This window comes from Cetorhinus maximus, chromosome 10 (assembly GCF_964194155.1).
Source record: "Cetorhinus maximus chromosome 10, sCetMax3.hap1.1, whole genome shotgun sequence".
Classification (NCBI taxonomy): domain Eukaryota; kingdom Metazoa; phylum Chordata; class Chondrichthyes; order Lamniformes; family Cetorhinidae; genus Cetorhinus; species Cetorhinus maximus.
Window position 1 is genome coordinate 20,282,684 of NC_135888.1, and position 23,316 is coordinate 20,305,999.

At 42.0% G+C, this 23,316-nt stretch overlaps 1 protein-coding gene across 1 annotated transcript in view; it reads left to right on the forward strand.

The window, feature by feature from the left end:
• The window catches only part of gpsm1b (G protein signaling modulator 1b), a 247,444-nt gene that overhangs the window by 87,785 nt on the left and 136,343 nt on the right, over positions 1–23,316 (forward strand). The window contains exons 5-6 of the mRNA XM_078550101.1: positions 7,031–7,173; positions 19,966–20,089. Coding sequence (XP_078406227.1) covers positions 7,031–7,173; positions 19,966–20,089 — 267 coding nt within the window. The remainder of the gene's footprint in view (positions 1–7,030; positions 7,174–19,965; positions 20,090–23,316) is intronic.

Here is a 23,316-nt window from a genome sequence, read left to right on the forward strand (position 1 = left end):
TCAGGCCCCCTCCCACAATTCCTTTTTCAGTACATTGATGACTGTATTGGTGCTGCTTCATGCTCTCTTCTGGACCTGGAAAAAGTTATCAATTTTGTTTCCAATTTCCACCCCTCTATCACCTTCACAAGGTCCATCTCCGACACTTCCCTTCCTTGACCTCTCTATCTCCATTTCTATTGATAGACTTGTCCACCAATATTCATTACAAGCCCACTGACTCCCACAGCTACCTGAACTACAGATCCTCTCACCCCGCTTCCTGTAAGGACTCCATCCCATTCTCTTAGTTCCTTTGCCTCCATTGCATCTGTTCCAATGATACCACGTTCCAAAATGGCGCTTCTGGCATGTCTTCCTTCTTCCTTAACCAAGGTTTCTCACCCACTGTGTTGACAGGGCCCTCAACCGTGTCTGACCCACACCTTTCCCTCCCTCCCAGAACCATGATAGGGTCCCCCTGCCCTCACTTTTCACCCTACCAGCCTCTACGTTCAAAGGATCATCCTCTTGTCATTTCCCCCCAACTCCGGCATGATGGCACAAGGTGGATCATGTGAAGGTGATGGAGGGGTGGAAATTGGAAGCAAAATTGATAAATTTTCCAGGTCTAGACAAGAGCATGAAGCAGCACCAATACAGGCATCGATGTACTGAAAAAAGAGTTGTGGGAGGGGGCCTGAGAACAAGGAATGTTCCACATACCTCATAAAGAGACATGCATAACTGGGGCCCATGCGGGTACCCATAGCCCGACCTTTTATTTGGAAGAGGTGAAGTTGTCTCACCACCCTCTGTCAGCTTTCCATTGGGACCGTTCCCTCTGTAAAACCCTGGTCCACTCCTCATCACCCCCAACACCTCATCCCCTTCCCATGCCACTTTCCTATGCAATTGCAGAAGGTGCAATAGCTGCCCTTAACCTCCTCCCTCCTCACCGTCCAAGGGCCCAAACACACGTTTCAGGTGAAGCAGCACTTCACTTTGTACCTCCTTCAGTTTGGTCTGCGGTATTTGCTGCTCCCAATGCGGTCTCCTCTACATTGGGGAGACCAAACGCAGACTGGGTGACCGCTTTGCGGAACACCTTCGGTCTGTCCACAAGCCTGACCCGGATCTTCCTGTCGCTTGCCATTTCAACACACCACCCTGCTCTCATGCCCACATGTCCATCCTTTGCCTGCTGCAGTGTTCCAGTGAAGCTCAGCACAAACTGGAGGAACAGCACCTCATCTTCCAATTAGGCATTTTACAGCCTTCTGGACTTAACATTGAGTTCAACAACTTCAGACCATGAACTCTCTTCCCTTATCTTCACCCCTTTTTTAATCCCATTTGTTTTTGTTTTTTATTCACTTTTATTTTATTTTTATTCATTTTATTGATTTGTTTTTATCCTCTTTTTATCCCCTTTTTTATCCCTTTTTTTTATCCTTTTCCCCAACCACCACCGCTCCCCCCCACCCCACCCCCAATAGGGCCATCTGTTACTTGTTCCATGTTCTTTCACAGAGTGCTTACCCTTGTTCTGTTATTCACACATTCTGCTTTCTTACCTTTTATGCTACTATCAGCACCTTCATTAGCCCTCACCGCTATCATTAACATTCTCTTTGTCTTGTGTCCATGATATCTTTGTCAACCTCTCCTTAGCCGTCACCTAAGCTAGCCTCCTATCCAGCTTCACCGGCTCCACCCCCCTTAAACAATATAAATTTCATCACATTTCTCTTTAGCTCTGAAGAAGATTATATGGACTCGAAACTCTGCTCTCTCCACAGATGCATTTGGGCTTGGACTGCTTCACTAAAACACATTATCTGGTCATTAACACATTGATGTCTCTGAGACTTTGCTATGTGCAAATTGGGAAATGCATTTGATGCATTACAACAGTGACTACATTTCAAAATGTGCTTGTTGTGACCGATGCAGTTGGTAAAGCGGAGTTATTTAAAATTCCCAGAGGGAAATTTTAAATAACTGCCATAACCCATAATTTTAAGTGTTATGTTTGAGATGTGACTCTAAATTTAGGAAGCAGACCACCTGTTCTCGGGGCTTTACATTAAACTAATTGAAATATTTCATTAATTTACACAGGATAAAATATATACACATGGCTACCAATTACTACTTTCATAACTTTTAACAAATTCCCAAACTAATCTCCAATATGGCAACAGGAACCCATAGACTTAACCAAAAATCAGGCAAAGCATCCTTACAAATTCAAAATGAGGTTCTTCATTTTGGTTGCTGTGGAGCCAGTTGGAGGCTTGCAACTGCGTTTCGATCTCACATTGCCTCTGCCCTGCACAACCGAAAACTGCAGAAGTTATACCTACCGCCACTGATTGAATTCAAATTCTCATTGTCTTTCCAGCCTCTTTGAGCTTCACCTTTTAACAATGAAACCCCTTTCATAGTACCAACTTTATTAGTAATGTGATCACATTGCTTGGTAGCTGCTAGAAAAGTGCCAGCTTTCACCCCACTTCTTGAATGCTCGATTCAAAAAATGCAAATGCACTCTACCTCTCTCTTTACATCTCAAACCAGTGCATATCAAAGCACCTAGACTAGCTGACTTTAATCCAGTTAAGACACACCCGCAGACTAAACCTCTTTTAAAAGAAAAATATTTTCCAAAATATTATATACATTAATAGCTTCATGACAGTGCTTAATTGGTTGTAAAGCATCTTGGAACAACCTGAGGTCATGAAAGACGCGATGTAAATACGAGTTCTTACTTCTGTAGAAGCAAAGAAGAGGAACAGCATAAATGTCCTGAATTGTGTGATCTGCCCACTGGTATATGAAATCTGAAATGGGTATCCACTATGTATTACCACTGAGCGACATTGTATTCAAGTTAAAATGGGTCTTTATAGCTACAATTCATTACAGTTGGGTAAGTTATACAGCAGGGTCCGCTGTACTTTTCTAATCAGTGGTGGTATTATACTGTCACGCTTTCATTCAGCAGCTTCTTGAAGGAGGAATCCTTCTTTGACTTGTCACAGAATGGTTCATTCAGAACCATAGCCTGGTAACTTCTACCCACTCTCTCTTTTCAGGGCGAAACCCAGCAGACAGATGCTGTCAGACTTTATATTACTGAGAGGTTTTCCAGTGTTTAGTCTCAACCTGATGAGTATACCATGGGTGAGTGCACCCCTGTGAATCAGCTACTAGATCACTGGAAATCTGCCATCGCACAAAACTTGCGGCTTTCTGACCACAAGGAATAATAGAATTCTTTGGTGCAATTAGCTACAGTGTGGTACAATTGAAGTAATGTGCTAGTTTTGCTAAACAAAATGCCAGGTCTCTTTAGCTACCAGTTATATTAAATGATCCACCATTAACTTAACTGTTTGATCACAGTGCAGAGATTTGATGTTAGTCAGCAACTGAAAGAGGGATATTGATCTTTCTAATGGCAGCTGCTGTATTCTACAGACATCAACTTGCATTTAAGTAGCGCCTTGGATAGGCGCAAGATAGAGTTAGATGAGGGAACAGATCTAAAACATGAAAGAAGAGATGGGAAGCGTGACACAAGAGCTGGGTTGAAATGATCAGTTTTGAAATGTTTTATCAAGAGATGTGTAAGGAGTTCAGAGAGTTGAGCTTAAGCTGTTGAACATTCTGACACCAGTTTTAGGAGGTTTTGAAGTAGTGTCGTGGTCTATAATTGCTTGAGCTTTTCAGAAATTAAAACATTTATCATCCACAAACCCTTTATCTTCAGCCAATTTGTTAAGTGCATCAGATGTTATGAGTTGTGCCTTTAGCAGTAATTTTCCGTTGATAGCTGATAGGTAACATTTATTTAACTGCTATCATTATCTGCATTTATTAAAATGAAGTCAAATGAAACAAAAAAGGCTGAACTACCCAAGCACCTGAAGTGCACAATTGGATTCTTAAGTAGTTGAACTGACCTCCCTCTAGTATTCCCCTCCATCACCAAGAATGCTTGCTTCCAACCCTGTAACGTTATTCATTTCCATCTCTGCCTCTGCTCAGCTGCTGCTGAAACCCTTCTTCCTGGCTTTGGAATAGCCAAGTCGGGAGATAACAATGTCCTCCTGGCCTCCCTCCCACCTTGCAACCTCCATTCACCTGAGGTCATTCAATACTCTGCTGCCCGTATCCTAATGTAGAACAAGTCCAGTTCAACTGTGCTCACTGGCCCACCTGCCCACTGCAGGTCCGACAATGCCTTGATTTGAAAATTCTTATTCTTGTTTTCAAATCCTTCTGTGGTCTTTGCCACTCCCTATATCTGTGGTCTCTTCCAGCCCAACATCCCTCTGAAGTCTCTGTGGCGCTCCAGTGCTGGCCTCTTGCATATTCCTGCATTTCCTGGCTGCAACATTGGTGACCGTGCCTTCAACTGCTTAGGCCCTAAACTCTGCAATTTCTTCTCTGCCTTGCTACCTCCCTCCTTTGAAGTTGCTACTTAAAACCACCTGACTTTCCCTAATACCTACTTATGTGGCTTGGTGTCAGTTTGTTTGATAACACTCCTGTGAAGTGCCTTGGGTTCTCCTATTGCGTTAAAGGCGTTATGTCAATACAAACTTTTGGTTAATCTTAACTTCTGCCAGATTGCCTCCACCATGACTTTGTCTTTCAGACTTATGTGCTGCATGTTTCTTGCAATTTCTGTGTTTATTTCACATCAGAAAGGATTGCTTTTTCTCTCATTTTCCACCCAACAGACTGTGCTAGGTGACAAATAAGTCTCTACCTTGTCTTTGAGCTCAATCTCAGGGGAATACCATCTGCTGAAGTAACTTGATGAATAACGGTGACAAAGTTAACTTGTCCAACATAATTGTTTCTCACACTCGTAGCAATTAATTAATGATGCATTTGTAGATAAGAGTGTGATAAACCGGGAACTCTTGTGTTTGCTTTATATGGCTTGGCAACATCCATAATTAAATAAATTGAAGCTTGTCATAAAATCATTGGGGAGCCTTTTCTGTGTCAATTTCTGCGAATGAATGGTCAAGGGATTCCATTGCAGTGTGTTCTGCATTGTTGAGCATATTTGTACTTTGAATATTACTGGTCTACACATTGACTGCTTTTGTCCTCTCGTGGTTAACCCAGTCCAAACTGTTGGGTCTTTTTTCAAATAAACATTTTTGCTGCTTTCAGCTAACTTTGTAGGGGGTGCAAGAATGGTTTGGGGGAATTACCGAGCGCAATAAAGCTCTATAGTAACAACCCACTTTTTTTATTCATTCACGGGATGTGGGCATTGCTGGCTTGGGCAGCATTTATTGCCCATTCCTAATTACCCTTCAGAAGGTGATGGTGAACTGCCTTCTTGAACTGCTGCAGTCCAAGTCATGTATGTACACCCACAGTTCTGTTAGGGAGGGAGTTCCACGATTTTGACCCAGTGACAGTGAAGGAATGGCAATATATTTCCAAGTCAGAATGGTGAATGGCTTGGATGGGAACTTCCAGGTGATGGTGTTTCCATGCATCTGCTGCGCCTGTCCTTCTAGATGGTAGTGGTTGTGGGTTTGGAAGGTGCTGTCTAAGGAGGCTTAGTGAGTTCTTGCAGTGCATCTTGTAGATAGTACACACTGCTGTAACTGTGTGTAGGCGGAGGAGGGAGTGAATGTTTATGAATGGGGTACCAATCAAGCGGGCTGCTTTTTTCTGGATGGTGCCAAGCTTCTTGAGAGTTGTTGGAGCTGCACTCATCCAGGCAAGTGGAAAGTATTCCATCACACTCCTGACTTGTGCCTTGTAGATGAAGGACAGGCTTTGGGGAGTCAGGAGGTGAGCTACTCACAGCAGGATTCCTGGCCTCTGACCTGTGGAAGGTGTCATGTTTTTATAATGATATAAAGGCATCAAGTCACTCAAGGGATTGTGTAAACACATTGTGGGTTAATTTATTTAGACCAGACAGATGAGAACAGATATACATGGGTATAGAGCTTGAAGACATCAGAGCTGTGCTGTATTCTGCTCACAGGCAAAGGTGAACCTGAAACGGGATTGCATGACACATTTCCTTTCTAGTGATGTCATGCTACTAGCCCTTAAAGACATACTACAACAGAAGGTTGGAGAAGCATTTAACACAAAGGCAAGACTGATAACCACGTTATAACCAACTAAGTGCTAGCCTCATCTTACTACACCTCCCAATGCTGCAAATTCGAAAGGCAAAAATAATGTGGATGCTGGAAATCTGAAATGTAAACACAAAATCCTGGAAACACTCAAAAGATCAGAAAGAGAAACAAAGTTAATGTTTCAGGTTTCTAACCCTTCATAAAAAACTTCTGAACTCTGGACTTCGGGTTCAACATTCAATTCAGAAGTTTCTGATTGTAGCCAGTGCTCCCATATATTTGGACAGCAGCTGCTGGTACTGATTCTGCTGTTGCCATTTACAACTCCTCTGGAACCATCTTTTGATGCTTTACTTGTGTCATCATTACCCCTTTTTGCCTGGCACTATCATCCCTTTTTGCCATTTAAAACACTCTTGACTTCCACCCTATCATAGACCTTTTTTTAACTTTTATTTCTGTTCTTTCCTCCCCTCCTCTATACCGCTTGAAACCTGTTACATCGCTAAGTTTTCCAGTTTTGACGAACGCTCACAGACCTGACATGTTAACTTGGTTTCTCTCTCCTCAGCTGCTGCCTGACCTGCTGAGAATTTCCAGCATTTTCTGTTTATATTGCTACTAATTGGATTCACCCCACTGTGCTGTAAAATGTGCATTGAATTTCATGCATGTATTCCCAGTGTTTATTACTTAATTTTGGTTCTGTTATAAAAACAGGGAAAGCAGTATCACTGTGTCTAACAAAATATACTGTTCATTTTCCTGCAGTCCCACACTTAACGCCACAACTGCACACTGAAGAAATTGTTTTACTTTTTGTAAATCTCAATTTTGCCTAAGTTATTAGTCGTGATCTTTGAAAGCAAATGTTCATCCCATAAAACACCTCATTCCTCTCTCCTGTCCAGGTTGGTGAAGCGCGAGCACAGTACAATATTGGGAACGTTTTCCATGCCAAAGGGAAACAGCTGTCCTGGCTCGTGACCCATGACTCTGGAGATTTGCCCGATGAAGTAAAGGAAACTTTAGAGAAGGCCACGGAATACTATGAGTGAGTAAAGCAGCATCTGCACCTCCCAACTTACAAATTAAACACTTGGGAGGAAGAAAAGGCAATCAACACAGATGTTCAAGATGTGTTCTGGCTATCCATGAGGGACATACAATGCATACAGTACTTCTCCTGTTCATATATTCCAGAACCTAAGAGGATATTGTTGGGTTTATTTTCCTATTAAAACTTTGACCTCAGAAAAGTAATACGGTATATGCACTGACTCCAGATCTCATCAAAATACCTACATACCCCAAACATGACATCTTGAGCTCCTAAAAACAATAACGGGAACCCCTAAAACATGATAGCCAGAATGCCTCGGCACTTTCTGAATCCAAAACTTCTATGTAAATTAGAAACAATAAATGGCCTCAAAGTGATATCATGAGGTAGCCCACTGGTACTCCTAGCCATTGCTCCCCTGGTCTGTTTCTTATCCATTCCCAAGGTTTACCCTGAATGCTTTGAGTTTGAACTAAAAGCCTTTCATGTGGAACTTAGCGAAAAGCCTTTTGTAAGTCAAGGTGCACCACTTTGCTGGGCTTTCCACTAGGTTGTCATTTCCTCAGGATTTGAGGATGTTTTGCTTAAATACCTTTTAAAGACTTTTGTTGGGAAACAGAACTTTTATGAAGTAATATTTGTGTATGTTATTATACTGAAATGCCCAAAACTGCTTTAGGCATTCAGTCTTTTTAAGTGAAATGACATATTATGTATGATGATAAATGGCCAGTTGATTTATTTTTGGTGGTTTTTCATGAGGGAAGAGCATTTGTCGGAACAACAGAACACTGCAAATCTTTAATGTCCAACAGAATATGAAGACTACTGTCTTTCCCCCTTGGACAGTTTATTAGATCATAGAATCAAACAGCACAGGAGACCACTCTGCCCAACGTGCATGTGCCAGCTCTTTAAAGGAGCTAGCCTGTTAGGCCCACTATTTTGGCCTGCTGTTTGTTTTGTTTTTCAAGTCTATATCCAATTCTGTGGTCTGAGATTCATGCTGTAACTAACTTGAAAGTACTTGATGCTGACATTGTGTGTTCTGTGTAAAATAGTGTCCTGCTGCTTTGCTGACACTTATTTTGAAGGCCAGCAAAATTCACAAAAATAATTCAAGGTGCTGGGGTACAATAACATAATGGTTATATTACTGGACAGGTAAACCAGAGGCACGAGTTCAAATCTCACCGTGGCAGCCGGGGGAATTTAATTTCAGATAATTAAATAAATTTGACATAAAAAAAAAAGTAGCCAGCATCTGTAATGGTGACCATAAAACCACCGGATAGGCGTAAAAACCCATCTGCTTCATCAATGTCCTTGAGGGAAGGAAATCTGTCATTCTTACTCTGTCTATCACATTTGTAGCACTGGACCCACAGCAATAGGGTTGATTCTTAACCGTCCTCAGTGCAAGCTGCTCTGTTGTACGAAATCACTCGACCTGAAACAGTTCAAAAAGGTGGCTCAACACCTTCTCAAGATTGTGCCACCAACAGATAGTACAATTGGGGATGAGCAAAAAATGCTGGCCTTGTCAGCGACACCCAGATCCTGAGAATGAAAAAAAAATGCAAGTTTCTATTTCTATAGCTTGTTTTCAGAAGGCAGTCTACTCTCTTGGGCAATGTAACAAAGCAGTTTAAGACTGAAGAACATGAAGAACATGAAAATGATAACATCCTTGCTTTCTAAAGTAAACCAAGGACATTGGGTTCACAGAGTCTGTTGAAATCATCCTTGAAATGTGCAGTGTGTACAGAATGCCTTTCCTTTGAGGTCACTGATTCAATTTAAGCTTACATTTGTAACTCTGTTATCAGGTGATACACACATGCAGTGCATCTCGCTGTACTCCATAAAGTTGACCTCACAGAATCTCACAGTGCAGAAGAGGCCCATTGAGTCTGCACCGACACTTGAGAAGCACCTGACCTACCTACCTAATCCCATTTGCCAGCACTTGGCCCATAGCCTTGAATGTTATGACGTGCCAAGTGCCCATCCAGGTACTTTTTAAAAGATGTGAGGCAACCCGCCTCCACCACCCTCCCAGGCAGTGCATTCCAGACCGTCAGCATCCTCTGGGTAAAAACATTTTTCCTCACATCCCCCCCTAAACCTCCTGCCCCTCACCTTGAACTTGTGTCCCCTTGTGACTGACCCTTCAACTAAGGGGAACAGCTGCTCCCTAACCACCCTGTCCATGCCCCTCATAATCTTGTACACCTCGATCAGGTCACCCCTCAGTCTTCTCTGCTCCAACGAAAACAACCCAAGTCTATCCAACCTCTCTTCATAACTTAAATGTTTCATCCCAGGTAACATCCTGGTGAATCTCCTCTGCACCCCCTCCAATGCAATCGCATCCTTCCTATAATGTGCCGACCAGAACTGCACACAGTACTCCAGCTGTGGCCTCACCAAGGTTCTATACAACTCCAACATGATCCCCCTACTTTTGTAATCTATGCCTCGATTGATAAAGACAAGTGTCCCATATGCCTTTTTCACCAGCCCACTAACATGCCCCTCCGCCTTCAGAGATCTATGGACACACACACGCCAAGGTCCCTTTGTTCCTCAGAACTTCCTAGTGCCATGCCATTCATTGAATACTTCCTTGTCAAATTACTCCTTCCAAAGTGTATCACCTCACATTTTTCAGGGTTAAATTCAATCTGCCACTTATCTGCCCATTTGACCATCCCATCTATATTGTTCTGTAGCCCAAGACACTCAACCTCACTGTTAACCACCAGGCCAATCTTTGTGTCATCCGCAAACTTACTAATCCTAACCCCCACGTAGTTATCTATGTCGTTTATATAAATAATGGATAATAGGGGACCCAGCACAGATCCTTGTGGTACACACTGGACACTGGCTTCCAGTCACTAAAGCATCCTTCTGTCATCACCCTCTGTCTCCTACAACTAAGCCAATTTCGAATCCACCTTATCAAATTACCCTGTATCCTCTGTGCATTTGCCTTCTTTATAGGTCTCCCATGTGGGACCTTGTCAAAGGCTTTGCTGCAATCCATATAAACTACATCAACTGCACTACCCTCATCTACACACCTGGTCACCTCCTCAAAAAAATCAATCAAATTTGTTAGGCATGACCTCCCTCTGACAAAGCCATGCTGACTATCCCTGATCAAACCTTGCCTCTCCAAGTGGAGATAGATTCTCCCCTTCAGAATTTTCTCCAATAGCTTCCCTACCACTGACCTGAGACTCAGTGGCCTGTAGTTTCCTGGCTTATCTCTACAGCCCTTCTTAAATAGCGGAACCTCATTCAATTCTCTGCTGCCTAACTCGCACCAAGCCCCATTTGCCCATCACACCTGTGTTCTTTGATCTATTGGCTCCTGGTCTAGCAACACAGTGATTTTAAAATTCTTATTCCTGTTTTTAAGTGCCACCATCACCTTGCACCCCTCCATACCTGTGTAATCTCCTCAGAGATCTTTGCTATTCTCCAATTCTTGCTTCTTCCGCATCCCCCATTTTAATTGTTCCACCATTGGCAGTCGTGTCTTCAGCTGCCGGGGACTTAAGCTCTGGCATATCTTCCCTAAACCTCTCCATTGTCTACTTGTCTCTCTTACTTTAATAAACCCTTTAAAACATCATTCTTTGCACCTGTCCTAGTATCTCCTTATGTGGCTCCATGTCAAATTTTGTTTGATAACCCTCCTGTGATGGGATGTCCTTTTGATATTAAATACACTTTAAAAGTGCAAGTTGGCTTTGTTGTGTATTATATTTCAAAGTGGCTGTACACAACCAGATCTGCTATGACTTGCTGCACTTTATAAGAGCACTCAAGATGATTCGGACAGATGTTTGTGGAGCTCCACATCAAAAATATTTCTTGACGGTTACCTGCATTGGGGCATCTCATGGATGTGAAAGGACCCATATAAATGAAAGTTTGTTGGTTCATTTCCTCCTTTCTTTTCCCCTTCTTGCATCCCTTTTCCTCCTCTTGCATATTGTTGGATGAAAATCCTCATCCTGGAGCCTCCTTTAGACTGGAGGAGAGAAGAATCAAAGGAAAGGATTATTCCAGCAGTGCTAACAGATATGGGCATACATTGTGTGAGGCATATTTCCCAGCCTGCCAAGGTTAATAGAAAACCAGGAGATCAAAGGATTAAAGGAAGCCATTCAACCATCTCTTGTAGTGGAGAAGAAAATAGTTGCTTGAGCATTATTCCAAGCATCTGTTTCTCCTCAACCTATTTAAGAACATATACCCTAACCTGTTTACTTTTGTCTTTTTAACATAACTTTTATAACCAAAAAAATAGCATTCACTTTACCAACTGATATGTCTATTATATAAATCTGTAATACGTGAGAAATTGCTCTTTATATCTTGACCTGCATTACATGTTGCATAGAATGGCCTTTTCCCGCATCGTACATTCTATGTTGATGCTCCACATGACCCTCCTCACATCCATCTTCATCTCACCCTATCTGCATAACTTTCTACACTTTCTCCACCTGTGTTTAGTCAGCTTTTCCTTAAATGGACCTGCAGTTCCTCGAGTGGAACCAAATTTCAGCTTCTGCTTGATACATGTCCATCTATTTTTAATACCCAAATCAGGTCTTTGTTCATTTTTTTATTTCCCTCGTGAGAACAGTTTCACTTTCTACATCCACCAAACCAAGTATAGAATCACTCAGTTTACTTTGCTAATTATTACCTTCCATGCAAGGTGTTTCAAAGCTACTACAAATAGCACACCTAGATTCTTGCTGTTTCACCTTCTGCAAGGTCAGCATCTTAATTTTATAGCTGTTTTCACACTTGCAGCTGTTTATATTCTCCACATTGATTTACATTAGATAGTGATCTCGCAGCTGCTGAGTTCTGATTCCACCTGAGAAGATGAAGAGTTGAAATTTACTGAACAATTTGATATCTTTTGAAAATGCTATTTTTCACAGTTGTTGATGCGGGAGACCTTGGGACTGAGTACTCTGGAAACCCATCTCTTGCACTATCGCCATGTTTCATTCATTTTGTTTGCATTCATTCGTGTCTTCAATTGTTGCGGCTGTTTTTTTTTAAAAAGTGAGATTTCTCCCTTGATCCACAAGACCCTTAAGATTCTTTATCAATTTTGAGATTCAGTGTGAACTGCACTCCCTTTGCCCAATAATATTATGGCATCCTCAGAAAATGCCAGTAACTTTTGTACTCTCTTCCCTAACTTGTTGCTGTGGTTACCTTGAAGTCCATTGATGGTGTCCCATAACGTGGATAAGTGTGAAGTTATCCACTTTGGTAGAAAAAACAGAATGACAGAGTATAACTTAAATGATGACAGATTGGGAAATGTTGATGTACAAAGGGACCTGGGTGTCCTTGTACACCAATCACTGAAAGAAAACATGCAGGTGCGGCAAGCAGTTGAGAAGGCAAATGGTATGTTGGCCTTCATTGCGAGAGGACTTGAGTACAGGAGCAAGGGTATACTGCAGGTATACAGGGTCTTGGTGAGACCACACCTAGAGTACTGTATGTGGTTTTGGTCTCCTTACCTGAGAAAGGATGTACTTGCCATAGAGGGAGTGCAGTGAAGGTTCACCAGACTGATTCCTGGGATGGCAGGATTGTCATATGAGGAGCGATTGGGCTGACTAGGCCTGTATTAACTGGAGTTTAGAAGAATGAGAGGGGATCTCATTGAAATGTATAAAATTCTGACAGGGCTGACAGACTGGGTGCAGGAATGATGTTTCCTCTTGTTGGGGGGGTGTCTAGAACAAGCGGTCAAATCTCAGAATATGAGGTAGGCCATTTAAGAACATAAGAAATAGGAGAATTCAATAAGATCATGGCTGATCTGCCCCAGGCCCCAACTCCTCTTTCGTGCCAGCTCCTCATAGCCCTCAACTCCCCAATATTTCAAAAATCTATCTACCTCCTCTTTAAATACTTTGTGATCTACCCTCTACAATTCTGTGGGGTAGAGAATTCCAGACATTCACTACCCTCTGAGAGAAGAAATTTCTTTGGGAAATAAGTGTCCCCTTATTCTGTAACTATGCCCCCTAGTTCGAGATTTCTCCACTTGTGGAAACATCTTCTCAATATCTACCCTGTCAAGCCCCCTCAGAATTTTGTATGTTTCAATAAGATCACCCCTCATCCTTCTAAGCTCTAATGAATAAAGGCCTAACCTGTTTAGCCATTCTTGATAAGTCAGCCCCTTCATCCCAGGAACCAGCTTAGTGAATCTCTTTTGAACAGCCTCCAATGCCAGTATATCCTTTCTTAAATACGGGCACCAAAACTGTACACAGTACTCCAGGTGCGACCTCACTAATTCCCTGTACAGTTGTAACAAGACTTCCCTATTTTTAAACCCCAGCCCCCTAGCAATACAGGCCAAAATTCCATTTGCTTCTTAATTAGATGCCGCACCTGCATGCCAACTTTTTGTGTTTCATGCACAAGAACACCCAGATCCCTCTGTACTGCACATTTTTGGACAGTCTCTCTTTTTAAATAATAGTCTGCCTTTTGATTGTTCCAACCAAAGTGCATGACCTCACACTTTCCTATATTAAACTCCGTCTGCCAGGTTTTTGCCCATTCACTCAACCTATTTATATTACCTTGCAGGTTCCATATGTCCTCATCACAACATGCCCTCCCACCTATTTTTGTATCGTCAGCAAATTTGGATACATTTCACTCTGCCCTCTCCTCCAAGTAATTAATATAGATAGTAAATAATTGAGGCCCGTGGACTGATCCTTGTGGCACTCCACTAGTTACGTCTTTCCAAACTGAAAAAGACCCATTAACCCCTACTCTGTCTTCTGTGTGTTAACCAATCCTCAATCCATGCTAATACGTTACCCCTAATACCGTGAGCTCCTATCTTGTGCAATAACCTTTTATGTGGCACCTTATCGAACACCTTCTGGAAATCCAAATACACTACATCCACCGGTTCCCCTTTATCAACTCCACTTGTTATATTATCAAAGAACTCTAGCAAATTTGTCAAGCATGATTTCTCTTTCACAAAGCCTTGTTACAGTTCGATTGCGTTTAGCTTTTCTGAATGTCCTGCTATTTCTTCCTTAATAATGGGCTCTAGCATTTTCCAAACGACAGATATTAGGCTGACTGACCTATAGTTTCCTGCTTTTGTCTTCCTCCCTTCTTGAACAGGGGCATCACATTAGTGGTTTTCCAATACACTGGGACCCTCCCGTAACCCAGTGAGTTCTGGAATATTTTGACCAATGCCTCCACTATCTCTGCAGCCACTTCCTTTAAAGCCCTTGGACACAGGCCATCAGGTCCTGGTGACTGGTCTGCCTTTCATCCCATTAGTTTCCCAAATACTTTGTCCCTTGTGATAGCGACTGTTACAAGATCTTTCCTCCCATTAGCTCCTTGCTTATCTGATATCTTTGGGATGTTTTGCACTGCTTTGTACGCTTTAGTTTTTGATCAGATACTCCTTTGACCACCTTTGTTAACCACGGGTGGTTCATCTTTCTCGTCGAGTCCTTCTTTTTGACCGGGATAAATTTTTGCTGAGCATTGTGGAGTATCTGCATAAATGTCTGCCACTGCTCATCCACTGACCTTCCCCTTAGGCTATTTTCCCAACCCACTTTAGACAACTCTTCATTCATACTTCTGTGATTGCCCTTATTTATTATTGAGGACACTGGTTTGAGACCCAAGCTGCTCGCCCTCAAACTGAATATGAAATTCTATCATGTTGTGATTGCTACTCCCTAGAGGATCCTTAACTACAAGATCTTTTATTAATCCTACCTTATTACACATTACTAGATCTAAAATATCCTGTTCCCGGATAGGTTCTATGATGTATTGCTCTAAGAAACAATCTCTGATACACTCTACAAATTCGTCTTCCATGTCGCCCCTGCCAATCTAATTTGTCCAATTAACATGCAGATTAAAATCGCCCATGACAATTGTCCCCTTCTTACACGCCTCCATTATTTCTCGATTTATACTTTGTCCCACAGTGAGGCAACTCTTCGGGGGGGCCTATAAATGTCTCCCGCCCGTGACTTCTCCCCCCTCGCTTTTCCTTATTTCCGTCCAAAGTGATTCCACGTCACAATCTGTTGCACCTATATCACTATTCACCGCCGCACTGATACCTTCTTTTATGAACAAAGCTACTCCACCTCCTTTTCCTTTTTGCCTATTTTTCTGGAACGTTGAATATCCTTGAATACTGAGTTCCCAGTCTTGGTCACCCTGCAACCACGTCTCTGTAATAGATATCAAGTCATATTCATTTATTTCTATTTGTGCTGTCAACTCATCTGTCTTGTTACAGATGCTGCTTGCATTCAGATAAAGAGCCTTAAGCTTTGACTTTTTACCATTATTACTGATTCTGGTTCTAATTTCACTCGCCTGCTTATATTTATTGCCCCTTCCTGTCACACTTTGATTATCTTTCACCTCTTCAGTACCCTGCACCTCTGCTCTCTTTTACTTTTGATTTTTTTAAACTTCCCTTCAAATGAACCCTCCCCCCTCCCCCCACCAACTAATTAGTTTAAAGTCCTATTTACAACCCTAGTTATACGATTTGCCAGGACACTGGTCTCAGCATGGTTCAAATGGAACCAACAGAACAGCTGTCTCCTTTCCCAGTACTGGTGCCAATGCCCCATGAATTGGAACCTATTTGTTCCACACCAATCTCTGAGCATTTACCTCTCTAATTTTATTTACCCTGTGCCATTTGCACATGGCTCAGGTATTAATCCAGAGATTATTACCTTATATGGTTCTGCTTTTTAATTTAGTCCTGAGCTGCTCGTAGTCCCTTAGCAGAAACTTTTACCAAGTCCTACCTATGTCATTGGTATCTACATGGGCCACGACAACTGGATCCTTCCCCTCCCACTCCCAAGTTCCTTTCCAGCCCAGAAGAGATGTCCTTAACCTTGCCACCAGGTAGGCAACACAGCCTTTGGGACTCTCTGTCTTTGCTGCAGAGAACAGTATCTGTTCCCTAACTATGCTAGCCCCTATTACTACAACATTTCCCTCTCTCTCTCCCCCCCCCCCCCCCCGGACTTGAATGGTGCTCTGTACCACAGTGCTGTGGTGAGTTTGTTTATCCTCCATGCAGTCTGTGCCCTCGTCCACACCAGGAGCAAGAGCCTGGTACCTATTGGACAAGGGCACTGGCTGAGGCTCCTCCAAAGCTAAATTCTGGATCCCCATACCTGCCGAACTCACAGTCCCACCCTCCTGCCCCTGACCACAGCCTAAATTTGATGTAATTAATCTAAGGGGTGTGACTGTCTCCTGAAACAGTGTCCAAGTAACGCTCCCCCTCCCTGATGTGTCGCAGTGTCCGCAGCTCAGACTCCAGCTCATCAACTCTGAGTCGAAGTTCCTAGAGCAGCCAACACTTGCTGCGGGTGTGGTCACCGTGGATCATACCGGTGTCCACCAGACCCCACATACTACAGCTGCAACACATCACCTGCCCAGCCATCTCTATTCTATTTCATTTATCAATTTGGATGCTAAATATTTTTGAAGTGAATTTCTTAACTCTACTCTTCAGCTGTAATAACATCTCCTGATTTAAACCACTTGGCCAATCAAAGAGACACCTACCAATCACCTACCTGTTTTTCTTTGATGTCACTTTGGCTCTGACAGGTAGCAAAATTTAGGACTGAGATGAGGAGAAACTTCCTCACTCAGAGGGTGGTGAACCTGTGGAATTCTCTACCATAGAGGGCTGTGGGCTAAGTCACTGAATATATTTAAGAAGGAAATAGATCTCTAGAGCCTAAAGGTGTCCAGGGATATGGGGAGAGAGCGAGAATATGGCGTTGAGATATAGGATCAGCCATGATCATATTGAATGGTGGAGCAGGCTTGAAGGGCTAAATGACCTACTCCTGCTCCTACTTTTCTATTTTTCTGTAACATTCTTAAAAATAAGACTTCAGTATTCCTCCAATTGTTTACTAGCTTGTAATCAAAGTTTATGTGTCCTGGACATAACCTTTCACACAGCTGACAAACCAGAGAAGATTTTCATGCAGTTTAACATCCTCTGGAATGTACTATCATTTGGAACTTGCATTTGTACTCTGTGTTTTCTGCTAAAGAGCAAGTGAGTAAGTATTTGAGTGTTGAAAATGTAACCCAAAATTTGCTTGTGTATCATTTATTCCCAGATGTGCCCATCACATTGTACAGTTAATTTATGCATTGTGTCTGAGGAAAGCAACAAACCTTGGCACTCGGAGGTCATCAATCTGGTTTGAAGCTTATCTGCTTCCCAGTGTTTGAGCCATTTTATTAATGTAAATGTTGAGTCTCCATAAAATTAGGCTATGTTTTAGCAAGAACGCCATTTTTAACCAAATATTTGGTGGAGGCTGATTTTTAAGATGTAAATCCTCCTTCTCCCTTGCGACCTCAGTTTCTTTATCCAGACTAATACAGATCTAACTGAAGAAATACTTAACCCTTTACAGCACCTGTAGCAATTTGTTATTCTAACTTACTTTCCTCAGTTTTACATGTAATTCTAAATTTTCCCAGGGACGTTTTTTCAATATTCTTTGTGGTTGAACCACTCTAATCTTAATTCACAAGAGACTTTCTGTTGTGTTTGACTTGGGAACATGCTAAGCAATGGGAATACAATGAGTGCTGCAGAAAAATGTAACTACAGCATCTGCAATTCACGAAAAGGTTACTTAAACAGTGGCGCTTACAGTGTGATTGTGGGGTTGGATGCAACTATTCTCCTGCGCTTGTTTCAATCCCCATTTAATTGACTGGAACTGTGATATTCTGAATTTAATCTCGTCTTTTACTCTCTCCAATCTTGATGATCTGGTACCCCCTACCTCCTTTAATCTACCATTTCTCCTACTTTCTAATGCTTTTAAAACTCAAGACTTGATGTCACTTAATCATTACTACTTGAGTTACCTTGTCTTCCTTCTAATTCTTTCAACCTTTAGGCTATAGGCCTTAGCCCTTCTTCTCAATGAAAAGCACATGTGTCTTGCAGGACCTCAGCACCACCACAGTAGTAAGTTAGCAAAAATAGCCACCCAGGATTAGGCATAGCCATGTACATGACCACAGCTGCATGAACTTAGCTATAAAATGTTAGTCAAATTTCACACATTCAGAAAAGACGCATTTTGCAGGTTGTGCAGGAATTGATGAGGCTTGACAATTAGGAAACTAATTGTAAAAATGCTGAGGCCTAAAACAAGACTTGGGCTACTCGAGTTTGCTTCCTCAGAATTGACTTTGTTATTGAAGGCTGGAAGTGTCTGTCTTTTTCAAAGTAAATCACACTAATATATTTTTAGGTGGTTACAAAGGGAGCAGAGCAGTGTTGCTGTCTACTGGATTTTGTGACTCTCACATGTGTTCTTGCTCTCTTTTCCTTCTATCTTTTCCTTTCTCTTTCTCTTTTTTTTTGTTCCCTCGTTCCTTTTCTCCTTTCTTTCCCTTCGATCTCTCCTTTTCATTCTTTCTCCTCCGCTTCACCCCACGCAATCAAAGGGTTTATTGCCGACGAGCTTGGATCTCATTCTGGACCATCTAACAAAACACATCATTGATCTTGCTTTACATCTTCTGCAAACTTCTGTGGTGCACGTATGATGAAGAGAGACAAACTCACATAAAATACTTGGAAAGGAATGTTTAAATCCCCACTTTTTGTTTTATGTATTTGTTCATGGCATTTGGACGCTCCTGGTTAGGCCAGCATTTTATGCCCATCCCTAATTGCCCTCGAGATGAACGCTGCTGTCCATGAGGTACACCCACAGTGCTATTAGGAAGGGGGGGGTTCTGGGATTTTGACCCAGCAGCAGTGAAGGAATGGCGATATAGTTCCAAGTCAGGATGGTGTGTGGTTTGGAGGGGAACTTGCAGGTGGTGCTGTTGCCATGCACCTGCTGCCCTTGTCCTTCTAGGGGGTAGAGGTCATGGATTTGGAATGTGCTGTCAAAGCAGCCTTTGTGCCTACAGCGCATCTTGTAGATGGTACACACTGCTGCCTCTGTGTCAGCATGGAGGGGGTGAATGTTTAAGGTGGTGGATAGGGTGCCAATCAAGTGGGCTGTGTTGTCCTGGATGTTGTTGAGCTTCTTGAGTGTTGTTGGAGCTGCACTCTTCCAGGCAAGTGGAGAGTATTCCATCACACTCCTGACTTGTTCTTTGTAGATAGTTGATGGGTTTTGGGGAGTCAGGAGGTGAGTTACTCGCCACCAAATTCCTAGCCTCAGCCAGCTCTTGTAGCCACAGTATCACAGTATTTATAGAGCTGGTCCAGTTCTGTTTGGCAAACATTGAAAGGTTTTTAACATTCTAAATGTTTAAAAGGCCTGCATCACTTAACTCTAAACTTAGTTTGAACTATTAGTTTGGATCATACACACTCTTGGCATATATGGATCCTGTGCAGTCCTATTTATAAACTTGAAAGCTGCCCATTATAAATATAAGTATGCATGGAAGCAATTACAAGGCTGTAATCTGTCTGGGTTTAGATGATAGTTGTAAACCACTTGAACTGTACATTGGAGTTCATGAGCCCCAAAACCTGACTACATAATGCATAATTTTTCAATGATGAATATCATATGTACTCATCCTAAATGGCAAGGCCATTGAATTTTGGCCTGGGTTTTCTGTATTTGTGATCCTTTTTTTTTTCTCTGTTTCTCATTTCAGGATGAATCTTAAAATCGTTAAAGAATTAGGCGATCGGGCAGCTCAAGGCCGAGCATATGGTAACCTAGGTAACACGCATTACCTTTTAGGGAACTATAATGACGCCATTGCGTTTCACAAAGAGGTAAAGATCAGTCTTTGTATGTGACATTACCATGACTTGAAGTGAAGTCTTGTTCTGAAAATGAAAATTGTTTCTGATTGCACACTGCTGTCAGGCAGTTTCAAAAGATGGTTTCAGGAAAAAGTAAGACATGAAACCCACCACCCAAAAAGCATGATCATCAAGAACCATGCATTTCTGGTGCTAATGGTGAGATGCATTGGAGGATGTGACCCAGAAGATGGCATTAAATATGACTGAAGACAGAAAGGAGCCTGAATTCTCATCCTTATCAGAGTGTTAATGACATCTCTGTGTCAGACAATGAGTTGGGAGTGGGGGGGGTTAAGGTCTTGGAGCCAAACACACAGCAAACAGTCTAGTTTATAATGAACAATCTCTATTTACTCAGCAAGCAAAGTTATTTAAACAGTGCACTACAGCAAACAGTTTACAGAGTCTACTTAAGAGTTTCTATGAGCTACAACAAACAGAATTAAAGACTGGAATATTTCCCAATTAATTCTGCAGCAAAATACAGTGAGTTGAGGGTCGTTGCATAATACAAATTCTGTGTGTAAAATCATTCACAGGCACTTGTAGCAGTGTGTGATTGACATGGAAATTACCTGATCATCGCCATCTGGCCAGGAAGAGTGCTGTCACTTTCTGCAACTAGTCTTTAAGTCAATAATAATATTGGGATTAAGGAACTGCCATTGTTAATAAATGGGTGGTACAGGCCAGATGGCTGCATTGCCTGTGTGACATATGAAGGCTATGAGCTTTCATTGATGTAACATATGGTTAGTGTTGAGTACTGACTGATACGGGGCAAATTGACATTATTAGATGGAGAAATCTGATTGCAGAGTCTTAACATTCATAATGCTGCAGATAAAAGAGATGGGATGTCTGCATGCTATTGATTCTCAGTGGAAAATTCATTAAATGAGCCACAAATGTTCAGAAAGTAAGCCAGCACATAAATATTAATAATAGATTTTTAATATAATTGCTGGATAGCTAATTAATTTTTCATCCCTCTTGTGGTTAGAGTAGAAGCAGAAGAGTAAGCTCAAGGGCATAATGTCAGTGCTAAAATACATGTCTTGTCCAATCATCTAACACCAGATGGTTGGTTGTCCTGTGGAGGGAATGGGTCTTGGTTCCAAGTGCAAGGGAAGATGGTGGCTTTGTGGTAATGTTGCTAGGCTAGTAATACAGGGGCCCAAGCTAATGCTCTCAGGATATGGGTTCAAATCCCACCATGGCATCTGGTGGAATTTAAGTTCAGTTAATAAATCTGGAATATAAAGTTATGACAGTTATCACTGATTGTTGTAAAAACCTATCTTGTTCACTGTCTGGAAGGAAACCTGTCATCCATGCCCAGCCTGGCCTGCATGTGATTGAAGGACCACAGCGATGTAGTTGATCCTTAACTGATCTCTGCAATGACCTAGCAAGCCACTCAGTTCAAGGGCAATGAGGGATGGGTGGCTCCCACATTCCATGAAAGAATAAGGAAAAAAGACAAACTCTGAATCCCAACTGGTTTTCAGTGGAGGGGTAATCAATAGAAAAAATGGACCAATCCCTGATTCTGAGCTGCTGTGAAATAAGGGTGGCGTTGGTAGTTATGGAGAGACAGGAGAAGCTGCATTGATTCTTAGAGCAAGAAAGTTAAGGAGAAACCTAACTGAGGTATTCAGAGTTACGTAGGGTTTTGATGGAACAGGTAAGGACCAAGTGTTTCATCTGTCATGTGGGTGGATAACTGGAAGTCATAGATTTAAAATAGTTGACAGGAGAACGAGAAGGCAACTGAGAAGCATTTTCTTTTGCACAGAGCCTTAGTGATACCTGAATACACTGCCTGGAAGAGTAGGTGAAACAGATTCCATAGGAACTTTCAAAAGGCAGTTGGACATAAACCTGCAGATTAGACTTCTTCAAGTGTGTGGGAGGAAAACTGGGCTGTGGGACTGAATTGGACAGCTTCAAAGAACTGGCATAAGAAAGATGAGTCCAATGGTCTCCATCTGTGCCATAAGATTCTATGATTGGTAGAAGACTGGGGTAGGGGGGTTCAGGAAAAAGTCATCCATCCACCTACATTTGACAGTAACAATTGTGGTACAGCAGCAGGGACCTTAAGGAGGGTGAAGGAAAATATTTGTTTTCTCCCCCCTGCTAAAATGGGAAAAATCAGTGGGGATGGGTTTTGTGTTGGCACTAATGTTGTCAGCTTGTATTTGTAATAAGCTATGTGCAGGTGACATTTGTGTTTGAGTGTGTCATGATTATCATTTTGCATGGGGTTTTCCTGAAATGAAATTCTTTGCTTCTTCTCCGTTTTTGTCCCCACATTTGTCCCATCCTTTCATACAGTATGGCAGTATTCTTCTTAGACGTTGTCCTCTTGTTCGTTCCATGAATAACTTTGAAGCCTTCAATGGACATTATATACTGCAGCCTTCAGCCTCTGCTAGTATACCCCATCTTATGAGGCAAAATCTCTAAAGTACATACCCAAATAGTGAGGCATTATGTATTGAAATTCCCTGGGCATCTTTGGGCATTCTTAAAATCATACAGTAATATAGCAGAGGATGTGGCCATTTGGCCCATTTTGACTGTGCCAGCTCTTTGAAAGAACAATTGTATTAATCCCACTCCCTCTGCTCTTTCCCCGCGGCCTTGCAATTTTACCCCTTCAAATACTTATCCAGTTCCCTTTTTTGAATCTACTTCCACCTCCATTACAGGCATAAAAAAGATTTTGCAAAATTGCAGATGCTAAAAATCTGAAATAAGAACAAAAAATGCAAGAGAAACTCAACAGGTCAGGCCACATCTGTGGAGAGAAACAGAACTAATGTTTCAGGTTGATGACCTTTCATCAGGACTGAAGAAAGATAGATATGTGACATTTGTTGTATTAAAAACAGATTTTCTTCACCTCCCCTCCAGAGCTTTGGCCTCTACCTTAAATCTGTGCTCTTATTGCCAACCCTCATACTACACTATTTCAGGGAAGCCTGATACCAGACCTGCGCCAATGCTGATGTTCAGCTGCCTAATGGAAAATACCTGAGAGTGGTTCACTCCCTTTCCATTCCCTCCTATTGAGTAACACAACTGACATCAGAATCAGGAGAATGACTGAAGCACATCCTCCGTCCCGTTGCTCCAAGAAAATTTATATTTCAGGAAGGTTACACATTGTAGCCCCTCCATATTTC